The sequence below is a fragment of the Dama dama genome, chromosome 14, assembly GCF_033118175.1.
Source record: "Dama dama isolate Ldn47 chromosome 14, ASM3311817v1, whole genome shotgun sequence".
Taxonomy (NCBI): Eukaryota; Metazoa; Chordata; class Mammalia; order Artiodactyla; family Cervidae; genus Dama; species Dama dama.
Genome location: NC_083694.1, coordinates 55,913,549 through 55,938,544, shown reverse-complemented (window position 1 = coordinate 55,938,544; position 24,996 = coordinate 55,913,549). Strand labels below are relative to the sequence as shown.

The 24,996-nt window shown below is 47.5% G+C and overlaps 1 protein-coding gene across 6 annotated transcripts in view; it reads left to right on the top strand.

Annotated features, from left to right (window-relative positions):
- Window positions 1–22,636, top strand: part of SEC16B (SEC16 homolog B, endoplasmic reticulum export factor) — a 63,042-nt gene extending 40,406 nt beyond the window's left edge. For 5 of the 6 annotated variants that reach the window (XM_061160784.1, XM_061160783.1, XM_061160785.1 and 2 more), the window contains 15 exons: window positions 134–215; window positions 4,179–4,296; window positions 5,518–5,629; window positions 7,468–7,573; window positions 9,230–9,370; window positions 10,758–10,877; window positions 11,734–11,806; window positions 13,119–13,397; window positions 14,235–14,302; window positions 17,770–17,922; window positions 18,072–18,170; window positions 18,578–18,686; window positions 18,821–18,900; window positions 20,546–20,644; window positions 21,489–22,636. In XM_061160784.1, the coding sequence (XP_061016767.1) occupies window positions 134–215; window positions 4,179–4,296; window positions 5,518–5,629; window positions 7,468–7,573; window positions 9,230–9,370; window positions 10,758–10,877; window positions 11,734–11,806; window positions 13,119–13,397; window positions 14,235–14,302; window positions 17,770–17,922; window positions 18,072–18,170; window positions 18,578–18,686; window positions 18,821–18,900; window positions 20,546–20,644; window positions 21,489–21,557 (1,708 nt within the window). In that variant the 3' untranslated portion in view covers window positions 21,558–22,636. The remainder of the gene's footprint in view (window positions 1–133; window positions 216–4,178; window positions 4,297–5,517; window positions 5,630–7,467; window positions 7,574–9,229; window positions 9,371–10,757; window positions 10,878–11,733; window positions 11,807–13,118; window positions 13,398–14,234; window positions 14,303–17,769; window positions 17,923–18,071; window positions 18,171–18,577; window positions 18,687–18,820; window positions 18,901–20,545; window positions 20,645–21,488) is intronic. The other variant, XM_061160786.1, reaches the window with a different exon arrangement.
- The last annotated feature ends 2,360 nt before the right edge of the window (window positions 22,637–24,996 follow it).

Below are 24,996 nucleotides of genomic sequence, written 5' to 3'. Positions count from 1 at the left end.
AAAGTGGGATGGAGCTGAGCCATAACCGAAAAGCAGAGAGAAACTCAAGTTTCAACAGAAGCAACTGCAAGGCAATGGGTTAGAGATGCTCTGGATTGGGTCCCCACTGATGGTTGGTCCCCTCTCTCTGCAGCTTCACCAGCACGCTGGCGTTCAACGATCCACTGCAGACTCTCTTCCAGCTCATGTCGGGGAGGATCCCACAGGCAGCCACGGTACCCTTCGTAACAGGAGCCCAGCATCCTAAGGGTTTAGTGGGTGGGGACTGCTCAGAAACGAAGTGATGGCTTTAGAGATGACAAATAAAACAACAACTGTCCCTTAATCACCTGCCATGTGCCTGGTCCTGTGCTAAGTATTGTGATGCATATTATTTCATTTAATGCGTGGAGGTAGGAATTATTATCCCTGTCTTGCAATCATGAAAACTGAGATGCAAAAGTGTAAAATGACCCAAGATCACAGAGCTAGGGGCAGAGGAGTCAAGGTTGGCCCACATCTATCTGATTCCGGAGATCTTGCTCTTTCCACAAATCCACAGCTACCTGCTGAGTGAAGAATAGCGAGTGAAGCTGAGGCTGCTCTCCCCGCTTCCCACAACCAGGCTTCCTTCCTTCCCCACCACTGCACGGGACCCTTCAAAGAGGGACACTTTAGATTCTACAGGTCGTCAGTGTGAGATGTGGTTCAAGAGAACCCTGAGGCCACCTTGATAGTTTTCCCATGATAAGAGACTTGATCTTTTTGTCCCAAGGCATTCCTTCCTTGTCCTCGAAGTCCAGTAATTTTAGTAAGATATATCTTGTTGTTGACTGTTTATGTCGATTTTTGGGGGATAGAGCACGCTGTTTTAATATGTGCATCCATCTCTTAACAGTTCAGGAAAAATTTCTTGAATTATGTCCTTCAGTATTTGTTTTGTTCTCTTATTTTGGTTTTCTTTTCAGGAACTCCCTCTATATACAAAATATAATAGTATATACATATGATTAATTCTTTCTTTTCTTCTTTTTTGCTGTGTCCCTCCTGTGTGTCCCTTACTATCTTTTCATCAGTGTCTCTTGCTTGCTGTGCTCTTTGAAATTTTGTCATTAAAAAAAATATATGTATTTATTTATTCGACTATTTCTGGTCTTAGTTGTGGTGCCCGGGTTCTTTGCTGTGGGAGCGTGGCTTCTCCCTGGTTATGGTGTGTGGGCTCCAGAGCACGGAGTCTCAGTCGTTGTGTTGTGTGGGCTTATTTGCCCCATGGCATGTGGGATCTTGGTCCCCTGGCCAGGTATAGAACCCACATTCCCTGCACTGGAAGGCAGATTCTTAACCACTGGACCACCAGGGAAGTCCCCTCCATTTTTGTCTTTATTTCTTTGACTTTCCTCCCACTTCCCTCCTGAGCTTTGCAGGTCACATCTACCTCCTCCTGTTCTCCACCATCTCTTTCCTCTGCTTCTATAACTTAGCTTTAGGCTCTTGCTTCATAAAAGAAATTGTTTCATTATTTTACTTACATTCATGATGAAATATTTGATGACCATTCTTTGTTTGGTGGTATCATTTTTTTTTTCTGGTGAATGTTCTCTCTACCTTCTTCCCTACTTTTATCTTGATGGTATATTTGTACAAATTCTGTATTTGTTCCTTCACAGGCTTCAACCCTTCCTTGGACCAGTTATTTCTGGGAGGTTTGAGCTGGGGAGATGCCAGGGCCATGTTCCAGGCCAGCTGGCATTTCCACATAACCTGGTGTTTTCTGTGAGCGTCTTTGCTTCTCCACAGCCAATGGAGATGGCTGTGGGATCCCCTGTCTCTGGTGTTCTCTCTCTCTGCCTCCCGAACCCACCTCTGCTCAATCTCTTTTGGAAGCCTTTTCTTGTATTTAGAGGCTTGGGTTTTTGCTGACTTTTAGTTTTAGTGAAAACACACTCACACTTTTGCTTTTTTGTCCTTCTTATTGCTTGTGGACAATTTCAAGAAAAGAAAAGACTTTCATGCCCCTTTGTCAAATGAACTGGCTATATCAGAACGTGGGATGCACCTCACAGTTCTGCCGAGTGCATGTGCTCTGCAATGAAATCCTACCATGTCACAAAATGCTAAATGCAGGGAGTGATGTAATCATACAGGGAGTGATGTAATCAACAAACAACATTGGGTCTCAGTGCACTGGTAGAGTTTGCTAACTGATCCCTGCTTTTGGGTGAGAAAACCAAGGAGCCAGAGGTGATATGCCAGTGTGGTATTTGACACCCGTGTTGGAGTCTCCTAGCATCATAGCAGCCAGTAAAGGCTAGACTCTGGTACTTACAATAAGAGGTGTAGTGGACGAAGCATGGCGACTGGAAAACAGATGTGGGCTTCTGTCACAGGCTTAACCTAGACTCTGCTCCTCACTGTTGTGTGAACTGGGTCTTGTTACTTAGTCTAGGGTCTCGGCTTTTCATCTTTGTGGGCATTTTGATGCCTAACAGAGTTATTGTAAAAATTGAAAGGAGAGAGAATACCTGAATGTATTAATGGCCATGCTTGGCCCATTGAAGTTAGGTGATAAGTGTTCTCTGTCTCTCCCCACCTCTATAAACCTCCCTTACAGTGATCCCCACCCCCCCAATCACCTGGGGAGGAGACAGGAGAATTGCTTCTAAGTTTTTGTCTTTTAGCAAGAGCTTTTCTGTTGCTGGCTCCCTTAGTTCCAGCCAGAAAGAGCCTGGCTCACACGTTAAAATGGGGATAATAATGGTACTTAATGCATGTGATTGTTCATAGGAGAAATGCTTAGCACAGGCTGTGGCCCAGGGTCAGAGTGCAGTAAGTGAGAACTGCTGTTATTTTTGTGATTTATTATTATCATTCCTCTCATTCACACTGCTTTGCCCAGATAAACAAAGAGTATCTATAAAATGGAGCTGGATAGAGCATCTTTTGTTCTGTGGGATAATTACAAATACAATACCAAATAATTGTGAATTGTTTTGACCTCCAGATCTTAGCTATTACTGTCAATCTCCTGTTCTGTCCATTCTGTGTAACAAATTCGAGGACAGACTGGCCTGCAAATCACCTCTTTTCCTCTGCTGTGCTTCTGTGTGTGTGTATTTACACCTACGTGTAATTTATAAAGTGCAAACCAAGTGCAAGGCACTATGCTATGGGCTTTACCGATCTCATTTCACTACCAACAGTAATCCAGTCAGGTAGACATTATGATCTCGATTTAGGAGATGAAGAAACAAAGCTTCAAAGGCATTAAGAAACTTGCTCAAGAGGCAGGACTCCTGTTGAATCCAGAGCCTGTGACATTGCTTTCTTTATTGCTATTTCCTCTGCCCCGAAATTCCCCGGCATTCAGGAGGACGGCCCATCCGTTCCTATGGGGCTTCCACCCGCGTCCACTTCTCTGACTACCCTCTACCGCCCCCTCGTGGAGCTCTGCTGCCCCTGCACCGTCACTAGCGACTAACGCTGGCTGGGCCCCTTGGCCTGTTTTCTCTCCAGAGGCGATAGGAATTAGATTTCACAGAGTTGTTAGAAGATTAAAGAAGGTGATGTTTAGAAGAGGACTCTGTAAAAACAGAGAACATTAGCCATTTGGTAAAATATTAAGGATCCCAGTGTTCCCTGTTTTCTTACAGGTTAATATGAACTCTTCTCATGAACCAAGGGTTTGCGATCCTCCAAGAAGGAAATGTATCAATATCAATATCAATGTGTGTTTTTTTAAAATTTTGTCCCCAGCTATTGAGATTAGGGGCACCAGGATGAAATTTGAAAATTAGTGACTAGTAGTGTGATTTTATTTATTTATCTACCTCCCAATATTGGAGAAGGAAATGGCAACCCACTCCAGTATTCTTGCCAGGAAAATCCCATGGACAGAGGAGCCTGGCAGGCTACAGTCCATGGGGTCACAAGACTCGGACACAACTTAGTAACTAAACCACCACCCACCACCTCCCAATACTCCTGTGTGTGTATGTACATATATGTGTCTGCCTACCCATCCTTCTAAGAGTTTTGCTTTTTTTTAAAAAAGAAAACTCAGAATCAATGAGTGGCCGCACTGCAGGCAGCCTAATAGGCATTCCTGGCAAATCAGAAAATAGACAACAGCCTTCCTTAACCTATGTTCTGGCCGGGGCTGTATTACTCAGCCAGTGTTCAATTTTTCTGCTGCTTTTCAGTGTTGTGGGGACAAGCAGTGGGGAGACTGGAGGCCACACTTGGCAGTGATTCTGTCGAACCAGGGTGGAGACCCGGAGCTGTACCAGCGCACGATTGTCACCATGGGGGACACCCTGGGTAAGCAGACACCAGCTCCGTCCCCTCCTCGCCTCTGTCTCCAGGCCAGCTTTAAACACCCTGTGCTTACACTTCGGTTCTGTGTTGGGCCCAAGTCTGCGCCTCAGCCATTCCTTTGACCCAGGAGCCTCAGTGTTTTGGGGACAGAAAATCCAGGGAAAGGAGTGTCCTTCTTGCCTTTCCGTTTCCCGGATTTCTGCTGTGAGTGAGTGCAGGCCAGGCCCCTGAGACTCCGGTGTCCTGCCGCTGCAGGAGGCTGCCCTGAGTGGTTGATTCTTGTGCCGGGGTCAGAGTCCCCAGCAGATGGAGTTAACACCTGGAGCATCTCCCCTACTGTTGTTGTTAGTCCCCCAGTGACCCAGCTCAACCAGAGAGGAAATTCTATTTTTGCCTGAGCTACCCTGGGTAACTGTGTAGTCTTTATTTCTATCATCTCTTTGTGAATGTGGCCTTTTAAACACTTAGGGGCTGTTGGATGTTGCAGATCAGTGGTTCTCAGATTGGGTCAAGGGACAGAATATTTAGAAAATCATTGCTTTGTGGCACTTCGTGAAGTACTGCTCTGCTAAACTTAAAATAGCTACGGGTAAAGTTGTGCCCAGTCAAATGACAGGTTATTCAGCACCTGGGTAGAAAGAACTTAACTTTTGTTGAACCTTCTTGGGTGCCAGGCTAATTACTTTGCCTACTTGAATTAACTCAATGTGGAAGTAATGAAAAAGGTATGGGAGAACATTTAAAAACCGGGAACAATTTGGTACTGAATGTGATTTTTATGAGTACTGGGAAAAAGTCTTCTATTGTTTGATTTTTAGCGGGGGAGGCATCAATGTCCCAAGAAGCCTAGTTTAAAAACTGCTGCTTCCAAGGGTCTGCTTCTCTGCTCAGGTGTAGGCATTTCTTACCTATTTGTTCACTTCCAGAAGGACTAAAATGCTTAGAAACGTCCTCATTAAAAGTCCATTAGGGGGAATGTGAAATAGTTCCTTTTTCTGGCTGAAGAGAAGTGAAATATAATGTCCGGAGGGCAAGAATGGGGTGGGAGAGGGAGTGGGGTTTGGGGTCTGTGACTCGTGTCATGGAGAGCTTGTTCTTTTATTCCCCTGAAGCTCCCTGCTCTGACCGCAGAGCCGCTCTCTAACCCTCTCCCCTGCCACCCGGATGGTGGGTCCCTCCCTTTGCGGGTGTGTTCCCTGACCCGGGCTTGTTCTCCGCCTACAGCTGGGAAGGGGCTCGTGGAGGCTGCTCACTTCTGCTACCTCATGGCTCACGTGCCCTTCGGCTACTACACCGTGAAGACGGACTACTTGGCCTTGCTGGGCAGTAGCCACAGGTATGCCCATCTTCTGGGGGACAGAGAGTGGGGAGGACGTCTTCCAGGGGATTGGTTTCGCCCTAGCTGGGTTTCATGGCTCCATTTTACCATTGTCATTTGTGAATTTTCAGCTACTGCTGATGGCTTTTCAGCACAGGTAGGCTCTGGGCTGAGAGGTGCCGGGAAGAGTGCAACATCACACCGCCAGGGGTCCTCAGGCCCGGGCCTTGCTCCCGGAAGCTGCGAGCTGGTGCCCGTGGGTTGGATTATGCCCCTCTGGCCACTCGGTGGCGCCCTGGCTCCATGACCGGAGACCGACTCTTGGAGCATGCTAATACGAGCGCGGTGGCTTGAGGCTCTGCGTCCGGCCGCCCTGGACCTGTTCTCAGAACCGGCCTTGGGCAAAACCTGCAAGTGGAAGAAGTTCGTGTTTCGCCCCCACACCTTACACTGACTTGACACACGAGCTACTCAAAGTCAGGCCTGTCACTCATTCCCTGCTGGCCATAATATTAGACTTCTCACATAGAAGGACCTTGATAAGCCTCTAGACAGTGAATAAATGGATGAAAAGACCGGATTGCTCTCTAGCCACCCTCCACATTCTGGATCTTTCTTTCTCTCTCTCTCTCTCTGTGATAGTGAAGATTTCCCAAGCTCTTACCTTGTACCAGCTGTTTTATTTTGCACCGTTTCCTTTAATCATTACACATTTACCCTGTGAAGAAAGCCTATTTTTAAGCTTCACTTTATAGAGGAGGGAAACTGAGGCACAGAGAGGTGGAGTAACGGGTCTAAGATTGTACAGCTAAAGTGGAGTCAGGTTGGACTTGGAATCCAGACTGTTAGGGCTTTTCTTCGTAGAAATGCATCGTCTCATAACCTGTCTGTCAAGGTCACGGTCTTTGATAGCACATAGTTACCTTGTCAAAGAAGCCTGTCTGGGCCAGATGTGACAAATAAGTGAAGTGGGTTATGCAGCATCCCCAACCCTTTTGGCACCAGGGACTGGTTTTGTGGAAGACAATTTTTCCACGGATTGGAGTTGGTGGGGGCGGGGGGTGGGGAACCCTGTATGGTTTTGGTATGATTCAAGTGCATTACATTTAGTGTGCACTTTATTTCTGTTATTACATCAGCTCCACCTCATATCACCAGGCGTTGGATTCCGGAGGTTGGAGACTCCTGGGTTAAGGTGTCTCCCTCCTGTGTATTGTATGAGGTTGTTTCTGGAGATCCAGCCCTGACCCCAGGGGAAGCCCCAGTGATTATGGTTTCAGCCCCCACAGCAGCTGTTCTGGGGCCCGTGGGGACTCTGAGGGCCCCCTGATCACGTTCACTCAGTCTGCTTTCTCACTGGAATGAGCGTCCAATGTACGGACCGTCATTTGATTTTTGGCTCTGCGGTGCTACCCTCTCTCTGCCGGGCCTTCTTTCTTCAGTGCTCCCGGAACATCACATGGCTCCCTCTTTCCTGCTCTTCTGCTCAGGCTGGGGTGACCTCTCCCAGACACCCACTCTGGGCTCTCCGGGCACTAAGGCTGGCGCTCAGCATGCTTACAGGGGGGACGCAGTGCCCCTCTGAGCTGGGCATGAGAGCATCTTGCCTTAAGTGACCCTCCAGGAAAGATGGCAGGAACCGCCCCCACTCCCTGAAGTTCCCCTGCTTGGCCCCGCCTTCCCCCAGAGCCTTTGGGGGCACAGATTCTCCTTCTTCTCTTGGAGCTGCCCCAGGGATCAGCCCAGGACAGAAACTCTGCCGTGAATGGATGCAGCTGGTGTTTGGCTATCTATGAGTGAAATACGTCTCCTACCCGCCTCGACCTCAAACTCTTATTGTTATTCCCTGGTTTTAGTCAAGAGTTTTTGAAATTTGCAACAACTGAGGCTATCCAGAGGACGGAAATCTTCGAGTACTGTCAGATGCTGGGCCGTCCCCGATCCTTCATCCCTTCTTTCCAGGTAACTGAACGCTCTCGAGGCCTTATCTGCATCTGACGGCTGTGGGCGCCTCAGCCTTGCTCTCTGGCATGTAGCGGCTGGGCTAAGTCATCCACTGAACTTTTCCTCATGAGCTTGAGTGTGGGAAGGGTTAGGATTTCTTTCGAGGTCCCCTGAAGGTCTGCATTTTAAGATAGGAAAGCAAAACATGGCAGCAGCCTCTGTGCTGCGGGCTCCCGCCTCCCTCCTGACAAAGGAGAAGCAGGCAGACTCCCTGGGGCCCCGCCCCAGCTCCTTCCGCTCTTCTGTCTCCACAAACGGCTCCATCTTCTTGGCTCCACGGTCATCCTGCCAGGGGCGGCCCCTGGCTGCTCACCGTTCCTACTCTCCTCTGACCTGCTGCTCCCATCTCTCTCGGCTGCCTCCCTCTTTAACTCTGGAATTCCTCCCTGCTCTGACTTTGGCCCCTGTCCTTCCTCTTCCTCTCATGGCTGCAGGTGTGTAGGCAGCATCCTTGTCCAGGTTCTAACCTGTCAACCTCTACTGGATGCCCTGGTGTCCCCTTTGATCCCCAAAGACTTCGTCAGTGATTGTAGTGAGAGTGTCTCTGGTGGCAACAACACACACACACACACACACACACACACACACACACACACCATCACCACCAAACACAAAACAAAGCCTTGGAAACGGATGGATTACTGTCTGTAGGGCAGTGACCCAGTTAGTATCTTCTGTAAGGGTTTTACCAAAGACCCATCTTCTCCAGCGCAGCCCTGCCCAGTGAGCTGCTTTGGGTCCATGCAGGTCTTCAGTCTCTGTCTTTGTCTTCTGTAGTCATCCCACCTCTCAGCTGGCTTTGGACTGATAGCAGTGAGATTAACTGTTTTTAGGGAATGAGTTTTACACACCAGGCACTGTGCTGTGATCCTCTGACTGTGTGATTTCTAATTCTGTGAGGCAGGCATGATTACCCTCTTTTCGCAAAAGAGGTTCCATGGAGTTACATGCTATTGGCTAACATCTCTTGGGTACCATTCGCTCTAGGGACTTTATATGGATTATCTCATTGAATCTTTACAACAACCAAGGGGTAGATTGTAGTATCATCCCCATATTAGAGTGAGGAAACCAAGGTGCAGAGAGGAGGTGGGTGAACTAGCTTCATGTTCCATATCCAGCATAGATTTGGGGTTTGAACTTGGGTCTGTCTGATTCCCAGCCCCTTTGTGCTCCATCTGGCCCTGTCCCTCATGCTTCTCTGAACCCTTACCTGTATCTTTCTTCCTCTTCCTCTTAGGCTTGAAGCCCCTTCCACTGGAGGCATTTTTTCTTCTTTTACCTCTGTCCCTGCTGCCTGGTCCTCTGCCCACCCCCCACCCCCACTAGGCTTCCCAGAGATACAGGCTGCCTGATAAGAAGTGGAGAGGCTGGTGCATTTCCATGGTGACCAGCGCCTAGGGAGACTCAGCTGATGTGCCTTCCACCCCGTTCTCTGCAATGACAGAACTGCGGGCTGGGTTTGGAACTGTGCCTATACACAGATAGAATGCCCTAAATGTTGCAAGGCCCTCTTTAATATTTGGACCCAGAGTTAGAGGAAGTTGGCCGTCCATGGACTTCCAAGAAGACTTATCTCCACGTCTCTCTTTCTGGCCCCGCTCCTCTTCGCAGATGTATAAGCTCCTTTATGCTTCCCGTCTGGCAGATTACGGCCTCACGTCCCAGGCCTTGCATTACTGCGAAGCCATTGGCACAGCCCTCCTGAGCCACGGAGAGAGCAGTCACCCTGTGCTATTAGTGGAGCTCATCAAGGTGAGCGTCTCAAAGGGTCCTCTGCAGGTGTGTTATCTTCAGTGTTCAGAGAAAGCTATTGTAAAGCGGCTCAGAGCCCCGTTTCATCTTCTTTGAACATGCTATAAAATTGGAGCCCCTGGCTGTCTTTGACCACATATGCATGCCCAGATGTGATAAGCAGAGGCCTGACACTGCATAAAGAAGGATGCTATGGGTGGGAGGGGCGGGGGGCGGGAGTGGGTTTGAAATAGGGGGACTGGAAACCAGGCGTGTGCTGTGCAAGGAAGTCATTCTTGCATCTGCCTTTTTGGTACAGTAAAAATGCATGTATGGCAAACCATTCTAATTATAAGAGCTGGGCTTGGAAAATATATTTTAGTGATTAAAATGGGAAATGATCCTTATTAAAATGCTTTTAAATGCATGGAATATTTTATCACATGTGAGATACATTAAAAAAAAAGAAAACAAAAACATCAACTTTTAGTTCCTGGGAAAGAAAACAATCAGGCAAATAGTTGTTCCAATTAATTGAAGAAAAATCCATTAGCTGAGAGTAAAAAGGCAGCTTACCGTCAATTTTTGCTTTGCTTTAAATGAGGCCCAAGTGTTGGATTCTGTAGCCAGTAAGATCTGTGCTAGTGAGATTTGCCCTAATGGCAAATTTCTGCCAATAGGATGATGGTTGTAGGCTGCTCAGGAGCCAGAAGGGAGGAGTAGGAAAGTTTGGGGCCTTAATGATGGGATGTTGTTGTTGTTGTTTAGTCATTAAGTTGTGTCCTACTCTGCGAGCCCATGGACTGTAGCCCATCAGGCTCCTCTGTCCATGCAATTTCCCAGGCAAGAATACTGCAGTGGGTTGCCATTCTCTCCTCCAGGGGATCTTCCTGACCCAGGGATCAAACCTGCGTCTCCTGCATTGGCAGGCAGATTCTTTACCGCTGAGCCACCAAAAAAGCAACGATTGAATAGTCTTGCAACATAAGCAGTCCTTCGACCGGCAACATGGGCATCACCTCATGGGGGGCTTGTTAGCAATGCCGGATCTCAGGCCCAAAGACTTCTGGGATCGGAATTAGCATTTTAACAAAATCCCAGGTGGTTCCTACCAGCTCTGAAGTTTGAGAAGCACTGCTCCTGAGAACAGCTTTGCAGAGACATAGAGCAGAGTAGCAGTTTCTCCTCATATTTTATTTAGTATCTAACACCAGGATGGTTTAACTGTTTATGTTGCGATTTGAGGAAGGTATCTGCTGATGTTGCTATTCGGCAGTTCTTTGTAATCTGATTTACAAGTGAGCAAAGGCTTCCTTTCTTCTTTTCTCTTACTGCTTCTCCCCATGGTCCATTTCTCCTACTTCTCTCCCTCCTTTGCCCTCTCTTACCATCTGGAAACCGGGCGCAGTTGGCAGAGAGACTGAAGCTGTCAGACCCTCTGGTTTTAGAACGCCGCCGCCGCCGAGGAGACAGGGACCTGGAGCCGGACTGGCTGGTGCACCTCCGGGGGCATCATAGGGAGCTGCAGGTGAGGGGGCACGGTCAGCGGGGTGGGCCTCTGCGCCCCTCTCGGCTCCTCTGGACCCAGGGTAGGCAGGCGCTGACCTCGGCAAGTCCCCAACACTGTGGAGGGCCTCGGGGTCCTCTGTCCCCAAGGAAGCACAGCCTAATGGGGGAAGGGGTAGCACTCAGCTACCCACCCCACCACACCCCCGCCTCCGCTAACGCGCTCCCCTCCCGGGTGGAGACATTTTCCTGTGTTCCCCTGGGAGACAGTGGGACCCTCTCCTGAGTCACCCAGCCACCCTTCTCTGCGGTCCTAGAAAATACATTGTTTGACCATCAGAGCTTCCGTCTCTCTCTGTGAGGAACAGTCGCTCACAGCGGCCCGGTGTCACTTTCATGTAATGTAGGGCAATTGCTTAAAAGACTTCCGGACCTTTCCTTCTTTTTTTTTTTTTTTTTGTTCTGACAATTGCAAAAGCGGCTGGTAGTAATTGTCACAGTAATTGGAACAAGGCCTCCTCCATTTCCTTTCTTCCTCTGTCTCTGAGAAAGGGGCAGGTGGATTTTTTTTTTTTAGACACACGTGGCCATTGCTTCCCCCGTGTGCTGTGGGCTCTGGGGCCCGTGGTTTAGTCCCTTCTTCTTGTCCCTTCCTCTGGGAGAGGAGGCGGCCCTGGCCTCTGCCTGCTGTCTCCGAGCAGAGTTGCGAGGTAGGAAGAGCCGCGGGCCCCCCACCCCCAACCCCTCACAGCCCCCACACTCAGCTGAGGATCCCTTACCTCATCACTGCTGAAGTTGCTTGACTTCATTTCAAATCATGCTTCCTTGTTTTTGTTTTCCTTTGTGTCACCTAAGAGGATTTTACTTTATCTTAATAGCAAAAGGAAGCGGGAGACGTTGGGGGTCCTCACTCTGCTCAAGCGGTTATTTCAGAAGCCAGAAAAACTCCAGGTACCTAAACTAATGAACTGAGAGTGTAAATAGCCGACTCTTGGGATCTGATTATAGGAGATAACCTAACAAAAAACTCTCCCCCTTCCTTGCCTGGAGTGTCTTCCTCACACATATTGGTCTGACCCGTGGTGCAGGCTTCTCTCTACACAGCCCCGCCGGCCACAGCCTTCCCTGACACTCCTGTTTCCGCACCGTTAGAGTTTTTGTTTCACGTTCAGGCTTTAATCTTGTTGCTGTGTTGTTATATAGTTGCTTCACTAGTGTCAGTACCATCTCCCCATGTGGATGCATTTCTTGATGCCCAAGGTGGTGGATCGTCTGTATTTCATGTTAGTGGTGGGTACATTGGAAGTGCCTATGGTGTTTGAGCATCAGTTGCCACACACGTGAAATAGGCTTCAAAGTGTTTTCAACAGATCCCTCCTTTTCCCTTAGGATGCTTCAAGTGCTGGGCTGGGCAGACATTATTATCCCAGTTAACTCCATGCTGTTTCCCCAAATAGCACTCACTGGTGGGGGGAGGATGGGGTCTCACGGCTTTGCTTCTGGCTGATGCCCAGCCTTTTGTACCTCCTTTAGGGATGATTAAGGAGATAGCAAGGATGGGCAGGCCTTGGTCTCTGTTTCCCAGCTTTGCTGCTGTGCCCCAGAATTGGTGAGGGGAGAGGGATGCGGGAGAGCAGGCCGGGTGCTCCTGAGTGGTCACTTCCCCTGGGAAACAGCTGTGTCTCCTGTCACCCTATCAAGCGGGTAGGTCAGCCAACCTCACTAGTCCCATTATTTGGGCCAACAGTTGTCCATGTCCACAGTCCACACCTTGGTCTGTCTCGTCAGCGACACAGTGAAGCCAGAAAGAATGTCACCAAGTCCCTTTCCTGGGCCAAAGCTCTTATCTTTCAAAACAAAGCCATCATTTCTGTAGTCTGATTTGGGTTTTAAGTTGAAACTTTCCAAGTTCCAAGTACCCCAGTCCATTAGGAAATCCATTAAAAAAAAAAAAAAACAGTTTATGCAAAAGCTAAAAGGTGTAGAGTTAAACGAGATGGTCATTTCTGCCATCCCAACCCCCTGGTTTAAAAGGCTGAGAGATCATACAGGCTGTGAGGGATACAGTTTTGAAAACTCTAAGTCCTAAGTGGTGGGAGGTGTTACAATTGCTGCTGTGTTATACTTGTCACATTGATGGTGGCCACGTCAACTGGCCTGTCCTCGTCACTGCTTTCCAAAGAGCAGGCTTGTTCCTGGTGTTTAGTCCACACAAAGGCCACATTACAGGTCTCACCTCTTCTTCTTTTTCCTGTGTCCTTAGAAAACACTTTCTATCAGGATCTTTCTGGACCTCAAGGCAACTCAGGAGCCTATGGCGACGGCTCAGCTCTGCGGCCAGCTCCGGAGCAGTCGGGCCCCGCCCAGCCCAGCCCACAGCAGCCCGGCTCCTACCCAACAGGCGGAGGTTCCGGGCAGATGGGGGTCCCGGTGCCTCTCTACTCCGTTCCCGAGACCCATCTGCTGGGGACTGGTGGCAGCGTGGCGGTGACAGGGGCTCCCGGAGCCTGGGAGGGAGCCCAGCAGATACACCTGCCCCCTGGTAAGAGCTGCCAGCAAGACAGCGAGCCTCGGGTGGGGAGGTGTGGAGGGGAGCGAGCAGAGGAGGGCGGTGCGGGGGCCAGTGTGGGATACGGGGTGGGAGCGAGTGAAGCCCTGGGTGGTGGGTGTGCACGTGATTGAGGGCCTCCGGGTGTCAGACCTGGGCTGGTGGCTTCGCGTTCATCCGAGGGAGACGGCTGTCTCCCATTCCAGCCCCGCTCTCTGCTGGGACAAACACACCGCAGCCTCCAGCAGCTGCTCCGGCCCCCGTTTGGATTCCGTAGTTTCCAGGAGAGAGGCAGTGGAAGGCAAGACCATCCACTTGTGCCTGCGGCTGCAGTTTAGGCCAAGTCCTCTTTCTGAAGTCATCCGTGTCGGGGGCTGCGGGCAGAGGCTTGTGCTTCTGTCCTGTCCCATCAGGTCTTGGACAACAGGGGCCGAGTGTGGGTGAGCACTGCTGAGTGAGGCCAGGGAAGTGCTAGAAGCCAAAGAGAAGAGTCAGATCTTAGGCCTTCTAACACAAGGTCCCATCCAAGATGGGAGGCTCACACGGAGGGGAAGCCTGGGAGGATCCCTGTGATCCAGCCTGACGTGGCTCTCATTTCCAGGGTTCCCGTGGAATGATCTTGGTTTGGGGTGGAGGTTGGGTGAGTTGCATGTTCTGGGGTGGTCTGAATTGAGAGGCTTGTGCAAATGGACCTCATATTTATTCTGAGGCACTTGGGGCTACGTGCTCAGAGCTCCAGCCACTTGGCAATTAGGAAAGCTTACTGTGTTCCCTTCTTCAGGAGAGAAGGGAAAGACGCAACATGCTAATTTCTGTTGTTTTGTGCCATAGGAGAGAACACAGTGTCTTCAGAAACCCTCCAGCATCCTGATGGGCAGAAGACTGTTTCCAGACCCCAGGTGAGAGGACAGAGTCCCCAGATGACAGCACCCACTCTGAGCTGTGGATTTCCTCCAATTGCCCCAGTTTCTCAGCCACATGCAGGCACCTTCCTGTGCCTTGCATCAGCCCTTTCTTCCACATTGCTCCTTGTTTCTGTCTACATCGGATCCTGAGAGGTGGAGAGGAGGCTCGTTCTTGTTCATGTGCAATCCTGCCAACCTGTGTCTGTGGGGGCAGGACTGGGTTTCCCTCTGGTCTCATACATCAGCCCCGTCCGATGCCCTCTTCTTACTGATGCACTGAACACTTGCTGTGTTCTGTGCCATCATGGAAGACTCTTGATATTCCTATCTTTAACATTTTTACCTTGCTTTATTTCTGAGAAGGACCTATGGCAGCTGTGTCTCTTCTCTTCAGGTCTTGGAGGTAACCATGTCTAGTTAATCATCTATTCAGCTGTTGAATGAATGAATCCCTCCACTAGTAACAGGCATTGCTGGTCCAAATTTAAGATACTCTCTAGCTTTGCCTGCTTGGACGTGATGTCATAGAACTATCTTGAGTAGTAACCAAGCTACAGACCTTAAAACATGTTTTTCCCCCTAAATTAGTGCTTTATTGTTATACATAATCTGAGAAACAGAGAGAAAATGTCATATAAAGTGTCAAACAGCCATCACTCAGAATCTCATAGCCAAATAGTTTATTTTCTTCCAATATTTTTTCTATGTACACATTTCTCATGCTATCTGAAAGCAGAGCCTTCCTATGAAACCTTCTGTAAGTCTAAATGATGTGAAGGGAAGAAGCAATTACCTCAGTACACATCTTGCTAACAATGCACAAAATGAATTGAGATGAAGCCCAGATGCTCACAGATACGGTTCAAAGCCACGTGAGACGCTGAGTGTAGTTTCCAGCAAAGGAGCTTAGTGGGGCCAGTCTCACTGCTTGGGATACGAGCTGCCTCTGTAATGGCTCCTACAAAACAAACGCTGAATGCTTTTTTTGCTTTCTGACTTTTTTGGTAAAAGTGAAAGTCCTCTTTGGATTTTTCTTTTTTTTTGTTAGTGAAAATAGGTACTAATGTCAGCCTTTGGTAAAAGCAAAGTTGTATGATACAAACTTTCAGAAAGTGAAGGAGACCCGTCTATATGGGTGTATATATAGATGTATATATGGGCTTCCCAGGTGGTGCTAGTGCTAAAGAACGTGCTTGCCAATGCAGGAGACATAAGAAATGCGTGTTTGATCACTGGGTTGGGAAGATCCCCTGGAGGAGGGCATAGCAACCCACTCCAGTATTCTTGCCTGGAAAATTCAATGGACAGAGGAGCTTGGCAGGCTACAGTCCATAGGGTCGCAAAAAGTCGGACATGACTGAAGCGACTTAGCACACATGCATAAATGTGTATATATATACATATAGATGTGTTTTTAAATGGTTGAGAACATATGTAGATGAAGCTTTATTTTCTATTTCTAACACTATAAAATGAGATTTTCCATGTCATTCTTAAATATGATTTTTAGTATTGGTGTAATAAATTCACTGTATGGAAACATCATTGCTCATGTGTTTATTCATTCTCAAATACTGAGGTCCTGCAGTGTATCTGGTCCTGTTATTGAGGCTGGGGATACATAGGGAACTAGACAAAGCCTATCTTCATGGGGCTTCTGTTCAGTAGAGGTGACTGCAAATAAACCACTGTATGCTTGAGGGATGCTCCTTTAGATGGTGTGGGAGGGAGTGCGTCTCTGAGCTCAGCATGGAGGGTGGACATGAGCCAGGTGAGTGTTCAGGGAACAAGTGTTCAAGGCAGAGGGCATAGCAAGAGCAAAGGCCCTGTAATAAGATGACCTGGTACAACTGAGGGAGGGTATGGGCTGTATCTAGAGAGAGGGACGAGGGAACTCCGTGGTGGGCCAGTGGTTAGGACTTTGCGCTTTCATTACTGAGGGCTTGGGGTCAGTCCTGGTTGGGGAACTAAGATCCTGCAAGCTGTTCAGTGTGGTCAAAAAAAAAAAAGGGGAAGAGAGGGCTAAGAAGCAAGACCAGAGAGAAAGAGAAAGGCAGGATCATAGAGGGCCTGGTAGGCCCTGGAAGGAGCTTGGATTTTAATTCGTCTTTACTACTTTGTTAAACACGCCAAGTGTCTCTCTTTTCCTTTTCTTTTCTACTCTTTCTCCTTACTCCTCCCTTCCCTTCCCCTCGTAGGTAAACCACAGTGATGGACATTCTAATATATAAGCCCTTGTGTATTTCTTGAATCACTCAATTAGGAGAAATTCCTAGAAGGAAAGCCAGACTGCTTGGGTTTGAATCCTTGCTCTGCCCTTAACTAGCTGTGTGACCTTACCCAGGTTGCTTAACTTTTCTGTATCTTAGTTTTCTCATATGTTAAATGGGACGACAATAACAGTACCTACCTAACAGGATAGTTGTAAGGATTAAATGACTCACCGTATATAAAATGCTCAGAGTACTACTTGGTACACAGTAAGTTCTATACTCATTAGAATAAAAAATGAAACTTTTTCTATATTTGCCAAAGTGTTTTTTCTAAAGGTTATACCAATTATCTTTTTCTGAGAGTGAAAATTGTAAATACAACACAAAAGGACAAATACTGTATGATTCCACTTACACAAGGCATCTAGAATAGGCAAACTCATAGAGACAGAAAGCGTAGAGGTTCTCAGGGGCCAGAGGGAAAGAAAAATGGGGAGTTAGTTTTAATGGGAACAGAGTTTCTGTTGAGGTTAATGAAAATTTCTGAAAATGGAAAGTGGTGATGGTTATGCAACATCATGAATATTCTAATACACTGAACTGTATGCTTTAAGTGGTTAAATGGGTAAACTTTATGCAATGTATTGGGTTGGCCAAAAAATTCATTTGGATTTTTCCCTAAGATGTTACAGACAAACCTGAGCAAACCTTTTGGGCAACTAGATACATTCTACCACACACACAAAATTAATACTAAGGGATGTGGGTGTATTTTACTCCCCCCCTGGTACAGTTGCTCACGGTTCATCTTGAGCAAGTCAGCTAGGAAGTGAGGTCTGGGATGAGTTAGATTCAGTGGCTGTCACTTTCCCTGATCTTTGCGTTTAGGGGTTCCCTGAAGGGTGTTTCCTGGCTTTCTTCATCTCCAGTGGAAGCATTCCATACCACTGCTCCAGGCCTTGGAATAGTTCAGGAAACCTGGTGCTCCTGGGAACTAGTAGCACAATGGCCAAAACCCTGTAGGATCAAGGATAATCTGAAGATTGAGACTGGGCTCTGGCCTTGTCCTGAGACCTTCAGCAAGTTATTCCTCGTGGCTGAATCGTGGTTCCCCATCAGTGATATTAAATCCTGTAAAGCTATCCCCGCTGATTTATCGAGCAGGTCAGGTGAGGGAGTACATGTAAATGTGCCTTTGTAACCTGTCAAATGCTATAAAGATGTTACTTCTCTTTTCTCTAATTCCAGGTGCCACTGATTCCCAGAGCTCGAAGTATTTCCGAGAGTTCCACCATATCAGTCAAGGAGGACAAGGAGGAGTCCTCTGATGAGGCAGATAAAAAATCTTCACAAAATACCATCCAGAGAGAAAAGCTTGGAAACGTGAAGGAGAATGCAAAGGTGGAGGGATCTTTTTCTTCCCAGATGGTGGTGCAGAGCTGAGGATCTGGGCTCTTGTGGGGTCCCCTCCTTTCCTGTCTCACCACCGTCACAGTGAGGGGGGTTAATCTCCACACTACAGACCACAGAACTCCCCCCCTCTCTTCCAGAGCTCAGGGTTTGGCTGGTTCAGCTGGTTCCGCTCAAAGCCCACCCACAACGCGTCCCCCTCTGGAGATGAAGACTCGTCTGACAGCCCGGACTCTGAGGTAACCTTGGGCAGAAGGTTGTGGGGGTCTGGGCAGGGAAACTCCCTCTTGTGTGGTGCCTTCTGAGGAAGTTTCCTCAACTCCAGGAGGGCTCGGAGCTGGCATCTCCACCCTGGTCTGGATGAAACTGGTTTTGTGATGGGAGGTTGTGGGAGACAGATTGGTTCAGTGAGGGGAGAGGCAGATGACGAAAGGCCTTAAAAGTTAGGATGTAGAATTTTAACTTTCTAGAGCCGGCAGTGATTTGGATTATTGAGCGGAGGAGTGGTATGAAGAGAATGGAGTTTGGTGGAGAGGAGGCCAGCCCGGGTTGAGGGCGGAGGCCGCCATGTGGGTCCTGCAGGAATACAAGCAGGTGGCATGGATGTGTTGACCATCAGTTCCACCCTTCTTTCTCCACTAAGCAGGAGATGCCCAGGGCAGCATCTCCACCTCAGCCCAGCCCAGGCCTCTCACTGACACCTTCCCCAGATCCCCAGTCTCTGCTGGGTGCCAGTGCCTTCTCCAGGGACACAGGTATGCCAACCTCATGTCCTCTGGGCCCTCTCTGGTCCTCTCTGCGCTCCCCAGGGGTGGGTGGAGGAGCCTTCTGGGAGTGGGGACTCCTCTGTCCTGAGTAGTTGGAACACCCCCGACTCGTTGCTTCCTAGGTGGAGATGAAGTCCGAGGGTCAGCATCTGGTGCAGGGACAGCTGAGGGCCCAGGGAGTGGAGGCCTGTTGGGACCTGAGGTGAGCAGCCCACCTGTGTGTGAACTGAACTTTCATGGGGGCTGGAGGTGCTGCCCCGTGAGGGCCTGACTCGTGGAGAGTATGGAGGAAGTTTCTGTAGTAGTTGGCTAGAGCTGCCAGAACAAGGTGTCATAGACTGTGCCATTTAAACACCAGACAAGTATCTCCTCACAGTTCTGGAGGCTGGAGAGTGTCCGCAGAGTGGGTTTCTCCTTGGCTTGTAGATGGCCATGTTCTTCCTGCGTCTTTATGTGGTCTTTCCCTGGTGTGTGTCTATGTCAGACTTTCCCCTTCTTACGAGAACACCGGTCATAATGGGTTAGGGCCCACTCTAATCACCTTCTTTTTTTTTTTTTAATTAATTTCTATTGAGTATGGGGCTTCCATGGTGGCTCAGATGGTGAAGAATCTGCCTGCAATGCAGAAGATGAGGGTTCGGTCCCTGGGTCAGGAAGGTCCCCTGGAGAAGGGAATGGCCACCCATTCCATTATTCTTGCTTGGATCGCTTTACAATGTTGTGTTGGTTTCTGTTGCACAGCAATGTGAATCAGCCATAAGTATACGTATATCTGCTCCTTTTTGGATTTCCTTCTCATTTAGGTCACCATGGAGCACCAAATACAGTTCCCTGAGCTGTGCAGTAGTTAATCACCTCTTTAAAGACCCTGTCTCTGAATACATTCTGAGGTCTCCGGGTTAGGACTTCAGGACAGGAAGTCGGGGGCAGGAACATGAGTTAGCCCCTCACTGCTTCCTTACATGATGTCTAGAGAGTGGCCTCGGGACTTCCCTGGGAGTCCAGTGGTTAAGACTGTGCTTCCAGTGCAGGGGGCACAGGTTCAATCCCTGGTTGAGGAACCAAGATCCCACATGTCACAAGGCACAGCCAAAAAAAAAAAAAAATGAAAAAAGGGAATGTCCTCTTTCCCTGTCCCCAGTAGGAGCTAGAGTTCACCAGTATCCCTTGCAAGGATTGTGATAAAGCCTTGACGAATTGTCCAGTGTGGATTTGTGCCAATTGCTAGGAAAACAATTTTATTTCTTGGGGCCTGGTTACGGCACTCTTGTAGTATTTTAGGCTTTTCAAGGAATATGAGGTTACTTTTTATGATGCTATTAGTACCATTTTTGTGGCCTTTTCTTCTCAGACAGCAGCACCTGAGCCTCTGCAAAGCTCCCCCAGGCCCCGGGGGTGGCTGTGCCCACTGGGACTGTTGGTTTGCTCAGGATTCCCTGAGCTCTATCACATTTGCCTCTTTCTTTTACAGATTTTTAAAATTTATTTATTGTTTATTTTGACTACGCCGGGTCTTTGCTACTATGTGGGCTTTTCTCTGGTTGCAGTGAGTGGGGGCTGCTCTCGGGCTGCAGTTACGGGCTCCTCATCGCAGCGGCGTCTCTTCTTGCAGAGCTCGGGCTCTAGGCTCGTGGGCTCAGTAGATGTGGTGCACAGGCTTAGTTGCACGTGAAATCTTCCTGGAGCAGGGATGGAACCTGTGTCCCCTGCCTTGGCAGCTGGGTTCCCATCCCCTGCATCACCAGGGACTGCATCTCTTGACCAAAGTTGATTCTCAGGGAAGCCCCTGACATTCTAGAATCCAGGAACTGGTGACTAAGAGAATTTTCTATTATGTTCCATCACAGGGTGTTTCCAATGAGCTCTACTTCAACGCTGGTGTTCTGCTTCCCCCACCCCCGGTGACGGGGAGTGTTCCTCTCTACAACCCATCTCAGGTTCCCCAGGTAAGGAGGTCCTGAGGGAGAGGGGTTGGGTTTGGAGCATGGGTTCTGAGTGAAGGAGACCCTGGTTTATAACTTACTGATAACAACTTACTCTGCCTGAGTTCTTCAGCAATGACTAACTTTTGTAAGTCTCGGTTTCTGCATCTGTAAAATGGGGTTAGTAGTAACTACCTCCCTGGATAGTTGTGAGGATTAAATCAGAGCATGTATGTGAAGGTCCTGGCACTCTGAAAATGCTCAGTCAGTGTCACTATTATTAATGTTGCTCTTGACCTTTCATAAGTCTTAAGACTCAAGAGAGACAATTTGTGTCGGTGTTAATCGTATGGTTGCACCAGCACAGGGTCCTGAGGGTGAGGGGATCATTGCAAACTTTGGCTGAAACTAAACTCCCTGCTTCTGCATGATCTGAGGCAGACTGCTTGCTTGGATGTGTCATTGGCTTCTCTTCTTTATAAAGTCAAATTTCTTTCTCCTTATTTAAGAGGTAAAGGTGTTGTGTGAAAGTGGATAATGAGAATACCACATGGGAAGCCAAATGTTCCTGAAGGGTTCTAGATTGGTAGCTCAGGCGGTAAAGCGTCTGCCTGCAATGCAGGAGACCTGGGTTCGATCCCTGGGTCGGGAAGATCCCCTGGAGAAGGAAATGGCAACCCACTCCAGTATTCTTGCCTGGAGAACCCCATGGACAGAGGAGCCTGGTGGGCTACAGTCCACGGGGTCACAAAGAGTCGGACACGACTGAGAGACTTCACTTCACTTCAAGCTCAATCCAGCCAGTTGTGCTGGATTGGCAGAGTCATGCTTGGGGTTATAACCTAGCGCTGTGCTTGTCTTTTTCCAGCTCTCCACCGTTACCAGCCTGAACCGGCCAAATCGCCTAGCTCAGCGCCGTTATCCAACCCAGTCGTGATGAGAAGGACCACCCATCCCAGGCTGGTCTCCCTGAAGCACAACTGTTATGTTGTTCTTGTTTCTTCATTTCCCAGCCCCTCTGCCATGTTTGGGCCCCCAAGAGGGTTGTGCTAGCCAGTTGCTTTCACTGGGTATGGAGAAGGCAAGGGGACAGGGTCTCCCAGGACACAGCTCAGTTCAATCTCTTAAGATTAGCTTCACAGTGATGGTGGAAATGACTTCTTCAGGTGGAAAAGCTGGGTATAACATCAGACTGGAGGGGAGCGGAATGCCATGATGGCAGCATTGAGCACGTGGCTGTAGATCCTTGGGAAAATCAGGGCTTAAGAATTCCTCTGCAGGAATCAAAGATGACACCACTGGACTCCGCAGCAGCAGTTACTTGGGGAGAGGCACTCAGAGCAATATTCTAGATTAACTATGACTCCTTCCATAGCCTTAGTTACAGACCAATTCATGGCTCAAGTTAGCAAAGGATTTTTGAATCTTGGAAACTTGATCATTGTTTCCTGTCATCATTCTCTCTTGGGTGACATTTCGGCAGTTTCCTTCTTGGTTTTGGTTTGTGCACATTTTTTTTTTTTTTTTATGTGGTTCAGATTAATTATATTTCTCTCACTTTCTTAGCTGGTCCTATTTTTTCACATTCTGGCATCTGGCTATCAAGTTAGATTGCTGTAGGCATCATATTGTCATGGTAACTACTGAACCTAATGATGCAAATGGATGGAACATCAGTGTAATAAAGGATGGAAAATGTTCCCTAAAAATTCACCCCTTCCATAAGAGGAGGATTGAGTGTCTGAGATTGTTAATGCTTCCCTTCCTCCCTCAGGCCTCTGCAAATTGATGTTCAGAGGGTCAGAGGAGACCGAGGGAGAAGGGGGCCATCTTGGAAATTTCCATTTCTCCTTTCATACCCCCAATAGGAATGAGTCATGCTGTTTGTCAGATTTGTTGAAAATTGCTCCTCACAAAAAACATTTCTTTGTATGTGTAATTGTACATACAGGTTTTGTACTTTAATGTACTATGGTTCTGATGTTGATCGTGATTAAACCAGATAATTTTATAGCAGATGCTTGTCTCTGGCTGATTTTTGCAGAGGGAGAGTACACACAGCGTGGTCTCTTCCCTGAGGTCTTTCTAATAATGGTTTCACTGGATGATAAGGTGCAGACAGCTGGAAAAAGCCCTTAATTAATGAAGAATCTAGGGACTGATCCTCTTAAATTGTCTACCATTATTTTTACAATTAAAAAAAATGAACAACCCTCTTCTCATGAAAACTAGTTACTCCGTTAACTAAATGTGGCACATTCTGTCCTCTAAGAAGTTTATTCATCTCTCAGATTAAATTAGGAAATGTACGTATAAGTGTTTTGCATCTAGAAGGCCCTCAGTGAGTTCTGTTCCTTTTCTTCCTGAAAAGACTGCAGCCCCTTCAGTTTGGTATGCTGACACCCAGTGGCGGAACAATGTCAGTAGTTTCTGAGTTTCAGAGGCACCAAATTGTTTAGACTTGAATCCTGGCTCATCCACAGTTCACCTTGGAATCTTGGACAGGGTTATCTAATTGTTCTTGTCTTCAATTCCCTCTTCTATTAAATGAGGATAATAATTACTATTGCAATGATTATAATTACAATAGTAATTATAATAGTACTGCCACACAGGACCCTGGAGGAGGGCATGGCAACCCACTCCAGTATTCTTGCTTGGAGAATCTCCAAGGACTCCAGGCTCCAGGAGAGGAGCCTGGCAGGACCTGGCAGGGTCACAAAGAGCCGGACATGACTAAGCACATGAGGCATCACATATGGCAGTGCAAGAACTGAGTCAATCTCTTAAAGAAGTACCCAGTACATGCTGCACATTATATGTGTGTGTTTCTAAAAAATTGCTAGTGTACAATCTAATAAGTAAAATTGCCTTAAGCTTGTTGCCTACCAGATTAAACTGGATTTTTATTCACTTAAAACTTTTATTGAAGTATAATTGATTTACAATGTTGTGTTAATTTCTACTGTGTAGCAAAGTGATTCAGTTGTATATATATGTGCGTGTTTACACACACACATTCTTTTTCATATTCTTTTCTGTATAGTTTATCACAGGATATTGAATATAGTTCCCTGTGCTGTACAGTAGGAGCTTGTTGTTTGTCTATTCTCTGGATAATAGTTTGCGTCTGCTAATCCCAAACATCTAATCCATTTCTCCCCTACCCTCTTGGCAATCACAAATCTGTCCTCTATGTTTGTGAGTCTGTTTCTGTTTCATAGGTAAGTTCATTTGTGTTATATTTTAAATTCCACATATAAGTGATATGATATGGTATTTGTCTTTTTCTGATTTACTTCACTTAATATGATAATCTCTAGGTCCATTCACATTGTTCCAAGTTCCATTATTTTGTTCTTTTTTAATGGCTGAATAATGTCCCATTGTATATATGTACCACATCTTCCTTATTCATTCATTTAGGTTGTTTCTACATCTTGGCTATTGTAAATAGTGAACACTGGGGTGCAAGAATCTTTTTGAATTATAGTTTTCTTTGGATATAGGCCCAGGATTGCAGGATCATATGGCAACTCTATTTTTAATTTTTTGGGGAACCTCTATACTGTTTTCCGTAGTGGTTGCATCAACTTACATTCCCACCAACAGTGTAGGAGGGTTCCCTTTTCTCCACACCCTCTCTAGTTTTGGTTGTTTGTAGGATTTTTAATGGTGGCCATGCTGACCCATAAGAGGGTGATACCTCATTGTAGTTTTGATTTGCATTTCTTTAATAATTAGTGATGTTGAGAATCTTTTCATGTGCCTGTAGGCCATCTGTATGAGATTTTTCCTTCTTGATGCAGGTATGTAATGGAAAGAATAAATTAAAATTACTTTTCAATAGGTGTTCTTATGACTAAGCTGGTTTGTCTCCGTGCATCCTGGCTGCCACCAGTGTTAAGCCATGTGGTCTAGTGCCCCCAGGAACAATGACGAAGGGGAAGTCCTATCTCATAAAAAGAAGCACTTTAGAGGAAGACAGTGAGGACCTGAGAGGAAAGCAAAGATGCCTGTGTTTTTTCCCTTCTGCCTCCTGTTGGGATTATTCATGGAAAACCAGTGACTAGTGTCAACAAAGTAGGCCTTGAGCTTAGTTACTTTCCAGGCAAAGGAGGTAGTGCGTGCAGCCGTGGACACATTTTCTGAGGGGAAGATCAGAGGGGTTTATGCAGTAGTAAGGGAGGAGGCCGCGGCACTTACGCTAAATCATGTTTGGAAGCTTGTACTCCAGCAAAGTCAGAATGCACCCATTCATTGGTGTGCGGTTGGTTAAAACCAGTCCTGCTGTTCATTGGTCAGGAAGGAACCCTCAGTTGAGCGCAGTAAGGGTCTGATGAACTGGGGTCACTCAGAGGTCTTAGTAGTTGATC